The sequence below is a fragment of the Suricata suricatta genome, chromosome 5 (genome assembly GCF_006229205.1).
Source record: "Suricata suricatta isolate VVHF042 chromosome 5, meerkat_22Aug2017_6uvM2_HiC, whole genome shotgun sequence".
In the NCBI taxonomy this organism is placed as follows: Eukaryota; Metazoa; Chordata; class Mammalia; order Carnivora; family Herpestidae; genus Suricata; species Suricata suricatta.
The window spans coordinates 81604208-81616505 of record NC_043704.1 but is presented as its reverse complement, the minus strand read 5'-3'; the positions used below and the strand labels follow the sequence as shown (position 1 = coordinate 81616505).

Below are 12298 nucleotides of genomic sequence, written 5' to 3'. Positions count from 1 at the left end.
CCATCTATCTCCAGAAGTTTCTCAGTTTCCCAAACTTAAATTTTGTACCCAGCAGACAATAACTCCCATCCCCTGCCCCCCTCTCAGTCCCTGGCACTCTGCCTGTGAGTTTGATTCAGAATCTTATATAAGTAGAATCATACAGCATTTACCCTTTTCTAAGTCTGGCTTACTGACCTAGCATAATGTCTTTACAGTTTATCAGTGTTGTAGCACATGTCAGAATTTCATTCCTTTTTAGGGCTGAATGATACTTTATTTCATGTATATACCCAGGCGCCCGTACCCCTCTGTTTTCTTGATAGTGGCTATCCTCACGTGTGTAAAGTAGTAGCTTATTGTGGTTTTCAGTCGTATTTCCCTGTTGAGAATGAGGAAAGCAAGATTTGGAAATCTGAAGTTTAAGAGGCTCTTGGAGTAGTGAACACAAGGTGAAGAGAGCTACAAGGCAGACCTCATGGGCATGTGAGGGCACAAAATTCTACTTATATAAGTAGAATCATACAGCATTTACCCTTTTCTAAGTCTGGCTTACTGACCTAGCATAATGTCTTTACAGTTTATCAGTGTTGTAGCACATGTCAGAATCTCATTCCTTTTTAGGGCTGAATGATACTTTATTTCATGTATATACCACATTTTGTATCTTTTCATCTTCTGTCAATGGACACTTCAGTTGCTTCCACCTTTTGACCATTGTGAATAATACTTCTGTGAACATGGGTGTACAAGTATTTTTTTCTTTCATTTCTTCTGGATATACACCCAGAAGTGGAATTGCTGGAGTGAATAGTAATTCTGTTTTTAATTTTTGAGCAACTGTTACCCTTTTTTCTATAGTGGCTGCATCATTTTACATTCCCATTAGCAATGCACAAGGGGTCCAATTTATTTAAGTCTTCATCAATACTTGCTATTTTCTGGGTTTTTTTTTAAAGTTTGTTTATTCTGAGAGAGAGAAAATGCAAGTGGGGGAGGGGCAATGAGAGAGAGAGAGAGAGAGAGAGAGAGAGAGAGAGAACGCGAGCAGGCTCCATGCTGTCAGCACAGAGCCCCACATGGGCTCAGTTGCACACTCTTGAGATCCTGACATCAGCCAATATCAAGAATCAGATGCTTAACCGACTGAGTCACCCAGGCGCCCGCACCTCTCTGTTTTCTTGATAGTGGCTATCCTCACGTGTGTAAAGTAGTAGCTTATTGTGGTTTTCAGTCGTATTTCCCTGTTGACTAATGATGTAGAGCAATTTTTCATGTGCATATTACTTATTTGTGTATCTTCTTTGGTGAAATATTTATTCAAGTCCTTTGCCTACTTTTGAATTGGATTATTTGTTTTCACATCACTTGAAAATTTTAAAATAACTCTTCTAAAGTTCATTTGATAGGTGATTTTTAGATTGTCCTATCTGTTTTAACACATCAGCACATTTCTTGAAGCCCATGGCCCACACACCTTTACCCTAATTCTTTATAAATTACCTACTTATCTGTATTCTTTATGGTTAGGTCCTAGGTGATAGGGTCTGTTTTGTAGTGGGGTCATTTGGCATTTATACTGAATCTTTTTGAACCTCAGCATACAGTTGAGTGATTTTTCCATCTTTAGTTCAGCTAAACATTTGATAATTATTTTTGTACTGCCAGTCTCTGTTCAGTCAGATTATGTGAGATTTATTGCATTTATGATATTTTTCCTGTTAATAATTTTTGCAGGCATTACATGAACGATTGAGGGAAAGGTAAGAAGAATGTTTCCCTAAAATCACTACAATGATTTGCAAGTGATATGTATAGAGAAGCTAGTTCTTTGAATTTTAGTGAAGATAAATTTCCCAGTAATGGTCTCATGTCCACTATTTACTTTGAGATTTAATATTTTTCTATGTGCTTAAGAATCTTGGAGGATTTGCTAATTGCAAGCCATTGTGCTAGTTCCTGTGGGTTATACACAGATGGCTAAAACAGAGCCGTCATCCAAAGAATTAGAGTCTTGTGAGGGAAACAGATATGTAAATGGAAACTTCGAATGCTGGAAGAACCAAGAATTATAAAAGAGGTACAGTGAGAGTGGCAAAGAATTGTGAAAATTAGGGAATGGTTTGTAACTGATGAATCAAAGACACTTTGTGGAAGACATGCCCTTTCAAGTAAGACTGGAATGGTGAATAGAAGTTTGAATATGAAACTTGAAGATGAGTATGAAAGTGCCAGCCAGGAGCCTCAGCAGCAAGAGCTAGCGACGTAAGAGCATAGAGGGCGAGAACCTGAGCCAGAGGATTACTGTGTTTACCTAGCATCAGACGTTTGCTTATGTTCTGTTTTTAAAAATTTGAAGTCTTTAATAATTTTTGTGGATAGAACTGATGTGTTTGACTGTGACAGTATAAAAGAGAATGAGGAAAGCAAGATTTGGAAATCTGAAGTTTAAGAGGCTCTTGCAGTAGTGAAGAGAGCTACAAGGCAGACCTCATGGGCATGTGAGGGCACAAAAGTAGAATCAGCCGAAGTGGCAATTTATTTGGACATGTGGGTGAAGGGGAGTGGAGCATCAGAGATGACGGAGATTTATAAACTGACCTAGACATGATGGTTTCATTAATTTAGTTTGGGAAGGGGGAAGAGCAGATTTGAAGTGAGAAAAATGGGTTGGGTTTTGCACATATAAGTTCAAGGTGCTTCCAGTCATCAATTAAGATATAGTCTGTCAAAAATTCTCCCTGAAGATTATGAAAGAGTAAGGGCTAGAGGTGTGTGTTCAATAGTTATTAGTGGGGCGCCTAGGTGACTTAGTCACCTTAGCGTTTGACTCTTGATTTCGGCTCAGGTCATGATCTCAGGATTTGTGAGTTCTGCACTGTCATTTGCATTCTGTCAGTGCAGAGCCTGCTTAAGATTCTCTCCCCCCTCTCTCTCTGCCCCTCCCTTATTCGTGCTTGCTCTCTCTCTTTCTCAAAATAAATAGACTTTAAAAGAAGTTATTAGCAAGGACCTGAGAGTTGAAACCATCGGAGGTGCTGAAGTTCTTGAAAAATGAAAAGGAAAGGGCCTAACATGTTATACCTACATTTAAGAAATAGAGGGAAGGGGTGCCTGACTGGCTCAGTTGGTTAAGCCACTCGTGGTTTCTGCTCAGGTTCGGATCTCACAGTTCATGAACTCGAGCCCCACGTTGGTGTGCCACGTGCCACCAGCACAGAGCCTGCTTGGGATTCTCTTTCTACCTCACTCGATACCCCTTCCCGCTCATGCACATGTGCGCGCTCTCTCTCTCAGAATAAAGAAAGAAAGAAACAAAGAAATTGAGGGGAAAAAAAATGGTAGGGCAAGAAAGGTGAAAGGTAACCTTTCCACTAACCCACAGAGGATTGGGTCTTTTCCATAGCTAAAGCATATTAAAATGTTAAGTATAATGTGCTTTGTATGTGCTGTGAATGTCAGATATTTACATGGAAAACTGTTGCCCTAAATTGTCGGCTTTTCAATCTACTAAGCATTGGCATGATTCTTATGGAAGACAGAATGGTATTATATAAGAATTATATAATGGAAAACTAGGGCTATGCAAAGAAAAAATTGTTTAATTTTTTCCAGAAGCTCTGAGATTATCAGTAATATATCCTTAAGTGTTGTTAACAATTTTTCTGAATCTAGAAGCCAAAGAGGATCTTTCATTGAAGGATGTTGAAGATACCATGGTACAGACAATTGCCCTTTGCCAGAGAAATTCACATAATTTGAACCAGCAGCAACGAGAGGTAGGAGAATGACTACGTAGGCTTGTAAAAAGCCTGTTTGGGCCTGAAACTAGGAATTAATTCTCTATTCCCTGCCCTCTCAGCCACCTGAGTTTAATTCAACTGGATTTTAATCACTCTTGAGTGCTCCCAAGAGTACAAGCCTCCTAAAGTTATTATGAGGAGTGCCTGTCCTCTTTGTCCTCACAGAAAGCTTTATCTTCCTAGATCTGGCTGTGCTGCAGAATTTAGGTGCATGAAGACGAGATGTCCTTGTTCTCTTTGGACTGAGATTTTGTGTATTCTGTGTAGTGATACTGTTGGACGTGTCCTCATTTATCATCTCTTCTGTCCCCTGTGGAGGAAAGTGAGCATGAGGAAGTGGAAGGAAACCCTCCAGGGACATACAGAAAGCTGGGACAAGTCAGGGAAGGCTGCGATACAGTCTCTCAGCCTTGGCTGCACATTACAGTCACTTGGAGGGCTTTGAAAAATCCCAGCACTGAGGCTGCACCCCAGATCAAGTAAATTAAAGTCTGTGGAGTGGGACCCAGTTGTCAGTGTGCTTTAAAGCTTCCCACATGATTGCACTGTATAGCCAGGGTTGGAAGCCTTCCTGTAACGGATCCCAGACTGCCGCAAGGAAGAGCACACACGGAAGGAGGTGTAGTTGAGCACCTTGTGCGGTGGGAGTTACAGCAGCAAAGCAGAAACTAAGGGGGCGAGATGTGACTTGACAGCCACATTCTGCTGCAGTTTTTCGAAGTTAGGTTACAGTGTGATCATGGCATCGGCATTGTAACTCCTCTGTGCCCCACCCCTCCAGGCTGCAGCCTCTGACTTGACACCACCTAGCTCCTTTCTCTTACTGGCTTTCTGAAATAGGAAGTAGGATAAAATTTTTATGTATGTTTAGCCATACGTGTTACAATGAAAGTAATAAACTTATTTTTGTTTTCTGTTTTTATAGGTTGGGTAAATTTCTACTTTACACTTTTGTCGAGGATTTTTTAATGAGGCCATAAATTTTGAAAACCTTTTAGAAGATAAATTGTGTCCAACAAACACATTTACATAGTAGATGTGATTTTTGTTTCTTTAGTAAAAAAGCCTTTTTAATGGGATATGATATTTAAGGTTTATTTATTTTGAGAAAGAGAGCGAGCGAGCAAGCGAACTCGTGTGCAAGCAGGGAAAGGACAGAGAGGAGAGAGAGAGAATCCCAACCAGGCTCCACACTGTCAGCACAGAGCTTGACACGGGACTCAAACTAACAGATTGTGAGATCATAACCTGAACCAAAACCCACAATTGGACACTCAGCCAACTGAGCCACCCAGGAGCCCCAGTACTTACAATTTTTAAAAATCCTGCAATACAGAAAGTTACATGGAAGAATGTTTTTAAAAAAAAAATTACCCTGTAAGGGCACCTGGGTGGCTCTGTCAGTTCAGTGTCTGACTCTTGGTTTTGGCTCTGGTCATGATCTCACAGTTCGTTCGGAAGTTGGAGCCCTGAGTGAGTCAGCCTCTGTGTTAATAGTGCTGAGTGTGCTTGGGATTCTCTTTGTCTCCTCTCTCTCTCTCTGCTATTCCCCCTCCCTTGCTCCTGCTCTCTTTCTCTCAAAGTAAATAAACTTTACAAAAAAATTACCCTATAAAATCCTATCACCCAGAAATAATGATCATTATCATTTAATGATGACCATCAGTCTAGATATTTTTTTTTTATCTGCCTATGTTAACATGATTTTAGAAAAATTGGGTCAGGTAATACTTACTTTTACAAATAAATAGAGTATTCAACTCATTTAGGAAGCTCATATGAAACCGAGGACTTTCTGAATTTCAAATAAAATATTTCTGCACTATAATATCTCTTAATAAATATAACCACAGTTTTAAAAAAATCTGACTGCAATAGATTGGAATTATTATGTTTATAATTAGTTTTTAATTTTTATAATATCTCTGATGCCAAGCCAATAAGGAAATTTGTATGAACTCATGCTTGCTCCAGCCTCTCTTCTCCATCCCTCTTGATTTTAGTAAGTTATGTTATTTTACCTCATTAAGGCTAATAACACATTCTTTTCTGTATCCCAAATTCCCATAAATTGTTTAATCTTTTTAAAATGGATAATGGGCTTTACACCCATCCTCTTTGCCATGATTTTTCCATTCCTAAAGTTTTTATTTTCATTTATCTTTTGGTTAGCTGGCTGTATTTAGACATGGTTATATTTTGGTTTTGTTTTTTTTTTAAATTTTTTTTATGTGTTTCATTTATTTTTGAGAGACAGAGAGAGACAGTGTGAGCAGAGGAGGGGCAGAGAGAGAGAGAGAGAGATACAGAATCTGAAGCAGGCTCCAGGCTCTGAGCTGTCAGCACAGAGCCCGACGTGGCACTTGAACCCACAAACTGTGAGATCATGACCTGAGCTGAAGCTGGATGCTTAACCGACTGTGCCACCCAGGCACCCCTAGACATGGTTATAATTTGGTAGAGAAACATAATAAGGTAGAATTCTTAAAGCTGTGTTCATACATACTTAATTCTAAGTTGTGTTCACTTTTCAACCCTCCCATCTCCTCTCCAATATGTATTTGATAGTCTTGCATCCTTTCATGGACAATTTAAGCAAAAAGGATAATTATGTCTTATAAATAGGGCTGTTTAAGTTCACATAAGCTGAAAATATGTCCAGATTCACATATATTAATGGTAGAATTAGTTATAAAAATCCATGCCTCCAGAACTTTAGGGATTCTTCTGACTGTATTTGAACTCTATATCTCTTAATCAGACAGGAACAATGCTTCCTTTGATGTGGCAAAAGGAAAATTTATTCTTTTTTTTTTTTGTCTGAGTTGGAATTTGTTTTAATAAAGATATTAGATGTTAGACTTCTTATCCTTTGAAATTTTCACTTCTATAAGGCTCTTATTATATCATTCACTGGCTGCCTGTAAGAAAAGTCTCTCTCTCCTGGTCTTAGACACACACACACACACACACACACACACCCCAACTCTCTTGTGACCCCACTCTCCAACAACTGGTTTCTGCTTCATTTCTGAACAAGTTTTATGGCAACGACAAAGATATTTGAATGTTAATTTCTTACGTGTCTGAAAAATACTAGATAGACTGATTTTATGTAATAGCAAAACATTAAGTTTGGGGCATTTTAATGGTTGCTTGCCTTGTTTGTTTTGGGTTTGTTTTGTTTTGGAGAGAGGGAGAACAAAAGCTGTGGTCATAGACACTAAACTAACCAGAACTTTCGAAGTACTCAAAAGTTGAATAATGGACTGTTTGTAGTATCTCTTTCTAAAAGTTGTCATCACAAGATTTAATGTTACAAGTATGTATTTAAAAGTCAGACTGTAGGAAGTTGGGCATTCGTCCTTTCTCAAGTTGAATCTTTGTTTATCTGCTTACAGGGCTGCTTTGATATACATATAACAAAGAGTCTGGCTTTGTTATGCATATAATTCCCTGAAAAGAAAGCTGTTTATTACATAACGAAGGAATGCAGGTTTAGTTGTGTGCTCTTAGGGTTTGGTTCATGTGGAGATTTAATTAAAGAAGAATAACTTCTTGAAGTAGGGTGTGAACACATTTCATGGCTATTACCTCTACAACCTTCCTTCCCCCAGTCTGCATATATAGTCATGCAACAACTCATCTTTACAAAGATGTTTCTTCTACTTTGGATAAATAAGAAAATTTAAAAATCAAGTTTATAGACATAATAAATATAAAAAACAAGGTAAAATTATGCATATACAATTAAAATACACAAAAATAAATGATATTATAAAAACAGGTTAAAGTAGGCAGCTAAAAGGTAAGCTAAGTAAAGCTATCTCAGAATAAAATACAAGATTAAAAGTTCAGAGTACTAGATAAAATAAATTAAGATTTCAATAAAATAAAAAGTTTCCAATGTACAGTATGTTAAAACCAATATCTTAAGAACTGGAATACATGTAAAGTCATCAGTATAAAATCTTAGCTCTTCAGTAGAACTCTTCAGTTGGGAGGTCACCCAGTGGAAAAGTTACTGGACCCTCAGTCTGTCTCCTTTGCCTTAAGGGGCTTCCCTGTCTCCGCTGCCATAGGCCTTGTACAGTGGCAGGTGGCAGGGGTGCAGAACATTTCCCTTCGGTACTTACAGAGCTTCAGAGAGCCACTCTTGTTCTGCTCTGACCTTCATGATTCCCAGATGTTTGCAGGGATAGGTTCCTCCCAAAATGTAGAGTTAAAGCCGTTGTAAATGATTATCCAAAAAGAAACCAAATTTGAAGTTTTGAAATGTATTAGTTTGATTTTTGATTATAATGATTTTTCCCAAGGCTTAGGAAAACACCGAATTTGGAATCAGAGCACCAATTTACTGACAGTGTGATCTTTGGCAAATTTCTAAATTTCAATTTCTTATCTCAAGTGAAGGTAATGCTAACTGTGTAAGTCTTTTAGGAGACTGAAATGAAAAAAAAATTGTGTAAATCCTTTAATAGAGGACCTAACATAATAGGAATAAATAAATGATCTATTGATTTATCTCCTGATGTGGTTGATAAAGTTAACTTCTACTTCTTGGTCTGTGATGACTAAGGAAATACAAAATAATGCTTGAGAGAGGGAAAACTTTGGATAACCTTTATTCATTTATGTTGCTTGACATCGCCAAAGGGAACTGGAGGGGGTGGAGGGGACAGCTCTCTCTTCTCTCCTGCGGTACGCAGGGTTATTCAGCCTTGGTCAGTGATGCTTTTCTAGCATAGTATGCAAGAACCGGACTGGACACTCTGCCCTGTGTCCTCTGACCCTGCCTTCTCCTGAGACACAGGAAATTATAGTTCTACGGTCTAGACTGGCTTACCTCATTTTTTTCTTATTTTTCCCGGGGTACGTGGTAAAGACATCTGTTCGAGCTATGGTCGTTGCTTCTTACTGTCTTTCTCTTCCCAGTCAAGTGTCCCATCTTTCTTTTACCAATTTATTTTTACAAACGAATGTATGTGAGAGGCACATTTCAAGCTGTAAGACACTATGCTGAGGTTAATCTTAAAATAACAGAGCGCTGTGGTCTCCTCTGACATTGTAGGCACTCTGGTTTCCGTTATTGGAGGCAATGATGGCCCCTCAGAAGCTGCCTGCATCAGCTGCACCTCATCTGCACCCTGAAGGTGGGTTCATCGGCGTCCGCCTGTACCATCACCAATTATTATCTGCTGAAAATTATCATTACTTTAGTGTTAATCTCCTCCTCTTATATTCAGTTTTTTCTGTGGCACCAATTCTGTCATTTGTCTTGTATAATAGTAACTTTGTTACTTATCAACAGTTAGCTTTAAGATACCCAGCTGGCCCTGGTTAGTTAAATTTCTAGGAAGCTAGGTAAATCCACTATTTTCCATTGACTTATAGGAAAAACTAAAACCTCTTATTGTAAACTAACCTTGTTATTAACATTTTATTATTGTAACAGCCCTGAGATCTCTGACCATGCAAGTTCTAAACAGCATGGCAGCTTTCATTGCCCTTCCATCAATCCTGCAAAGAATCTTACAGGTGAGTTAAAGCGGGCAGGAGGGGTGGGAAATTCGGTGTTGATCAACTTCAATGAATATTTTAGTTATGTTTAAATGGCAGGCAAATGCCGCTAATGTTTAAATGAGTTTCAAGAGTCATGCAGCTGATTTTTGACATTGCTAACTATCTGACTTAGGGCTGTACAATAGAAAGCTGTACAAGCTTTCTATTCCTGTGCTAACTGGGAGAGAAGCCCCATTTATTTCCAGCTAATTATGCTTTTTAAATTAAAAAAAAAAGATAATTTACATATGAAGTTAATATCGGCATTTTGTAATCATTGGTTGTAACTCATCGTACAAAATGTTATGTCCAAGATTCATCCCCTGTTCTAGATTCTAGCCGACTTTCTGTCCAAAGCCTTTGTAGGAAACATCATTTCAGCCTATTTTCTTCATCAAAAAGGGCTGAACGCTCCCAACATCCTCAAAAGAACACTAAAAATACTGTATGATATATTTTTTGAAAAAATCTTTGAACATTCTTGGGGAAACAGCAGGAATTATCCTTAGAATCCATTTTGTCTTCCTTCATTTTATTCAGCATAGACACACACACACACACACACACATCCAGCCATGCTGTGATATCATTCATTGGTCTTTATAATTTCCAAATGATTTTTCTCCCATAAAGAATGTCCCTGTCGGTTCTCTTTTAAGACTCGCAAAGCCCCATTTCCATCTGGTATTCAGTGTCCGGGCCCTTGTGGATGCAGACTGCTGCATTCATGGTCTCTCATCACAGCTTATGTGTCTTCACATGTGTTATCTCATTTGATCCTTCTCATGTGCTAGGTAATTCTTTGATATAGACTGCTTCTCTTATGTCCACTTTCGAGTACGTTAGTCATAATGTTTTTAATCATATATAAAGTAGTATTTTTCATAAGGCAGGAATACTTTATTGAGAAAATTAGAAAAAAATGAAACCTTAAAGCCAAAAGTGGCTTTTTCTCTCAGTGTATGCATTTTGCTTTATGTTGAGCTTTAACCACACTTGATGATACATAAATTATAATAAATAAAAATCAAATTTTCTCTTGACAAAAGCATGTGATTTTAGAAAATATGTTTTTCAAGCCTACTGACTTTGAAGGCTTTTCATATTAGAAAACCTTCCTTTTATTTTGAGTTATATTGACAGTCATTTCGTTTATTTATTTTGAGGGGGTGGGGCATTCATTTTAACTGTATTCTTACCATATTTCTGCCTTCAGTAGTAGAAAAAGTACCTGCCGCCTTCTAGTCCCATTAATGAGGAGAGTATGGGTTTTTTTTTAAATTCCTTATTTGCATGTTTGTGATTACTGTAATAGTAACTCTACCTTATATTTGTATGGAGATTTTAATTTTTTCAAGATGCTTTCACGAAGAGTATCTCCTTTGAAGCTCACAACAACCTCTTGAGGTAGAGAGGGCTACTACAGAAATTCCCATTGATCTAGGAAGAACCTGAAGTATGGACGAGTTAGTATGTGGCTTGCCATTAGTGACAGAACCCAGGCTACCACCAAAATCTCTCACCTCCCAATTTATTCTCTTTCCTATTATGTCATATAAGCTTTTCATTTGTTTCACTGCCTGGTCTTTTGAGGAGTTTAATTATTAGTTTATTACTTATATGTTTCCCTGTTTGGGCATTTCCTGTGTAGATGAAAGCTTCTGCCCTAGAAGAGCCCAGTATCTTTACAATAATTTTGTTTTTTGAATAAGTTAGAATGAGATGAGTTTCTGCATATCTTTAGCAAAGGAATATCACAGAAACTATATCTCTCCTTGTTTCAGCTTAGGTCATAATGTCATGGTTCATGAGTTAGACCCCCACATCGAGCTCTGTGCTGACAGGGCAGAGCCTACTTGAGATTCTCTCTCCCTCTCTCTCTCTGCCCCTCTTGTGCTCACTCCCACTCTCAAAATAAATAAACTTTAAAAAAGAAAGAAAGAGTATCTCTGAAACAGACTGGGTAATTTTGGGAAGATTTCCTGGAGGAGGAGATGTCTGAACTGAACCTTAAATAGTCTAAAGGTGGGGGAGGAGGAGATAGGATTATTCTAAGCAGAGTGAACTATATATACAAAGAATGTGAGGTAAAACATGGTACATTTGGGGGAGTTGCAAATGTTTAAGTATGCTTGGAACATAGGACAAGAATAAAGGTGAGTCACGGAACTGAAATTTGAGAGACTTGCGGGGATTGTGCCTTTAATTGCTTTGTGAAGCAGAAGGTAGGACTTTGGATTTAATTTTAAAATTTGTAGATTTTCATCAAAGGCATTTACACAGAGGAATGACGGAATGACATTTATCTTTAGAAAGATCATTCACCCTATATGTTATATAGGATAAATTGGAAGGGATCAAGACTGAAGGCATAGGAATATCTAGAATGTAATAGATGCTCAAAGTTTATTAATCAGGTTGCATAGAATGGCTAGGAAAAGATGAATTTGGGAATTAGTAGTATTCTCTTGACTTTTTGATGTTTCGAGGTAGGGAAATTCAAAAAGAACTTGTTGGTGTGATTTGACTAACAATGAGCAGTGGGGGAGTACAAGACTGGAGTTTATAGAAAAAAATAAAAGTGGAGACATGGACTTGGAAGTCGTCAACATAGAAGTGGTAGTTCAGTACTTGAAACTAAGTGAATGTTAGGAAGAAGTGAATTAGCAAAGAAAGCAGAGGCCAAAAGTGGAGTTCTAGAAAACATCTAAGAATCAGGTCTACTTCCCCATTTATTTTTTTTTTGTTTGTTTGTTCATTTATTTTGAGAAAGAGAGAGAACAGGAGAGGGGCAGAGAGAGAAGGAGAGGGAATCCCAGGTTCAGCACAGAGCCACATGGGGGGCTCATCCTTATGATCATGAGTTCATGATCTGAGCCAATATCAAGAGTTGAAAGCTTAACTAAGCCAGCCAGGCACCCCTATTTACTGATTTTTATTTACCATTAGCACAG

At 38.1% G+C, this 12298-nt stretch overlaps 1 protein-coding gene across 3 annotated transcripts in view; it reads left to right on the top strand.

Annotated features, from left to right (window-relative positions):
- Window positions 1-12298, top strand: part of VPS8 (VPS8 subunit of CORVET complex) — a 238633-nt gene that overhangs the window by 164282 nt on the left and 62053 nt on the right. For all 3 annotated transcript variants that reach the window (XM_029939720.1, XM_029939718.1, XM_029939719.1), the window contains 3 exons: window positions 3655-3758; window positions 8854-8935; window positions 9238-9320. In XM_029939720.1, the coding sequence (XP_029795580.1) occupies window positions 3655-3758; window positions 8854-8935; window positions 9238-9320 (269 nt within the window). The remainder of the gene's footprint in view (window positions 1-3654; window positions 3759-8853; window positions 8936-9237; window positions 9321-12298) is intronic.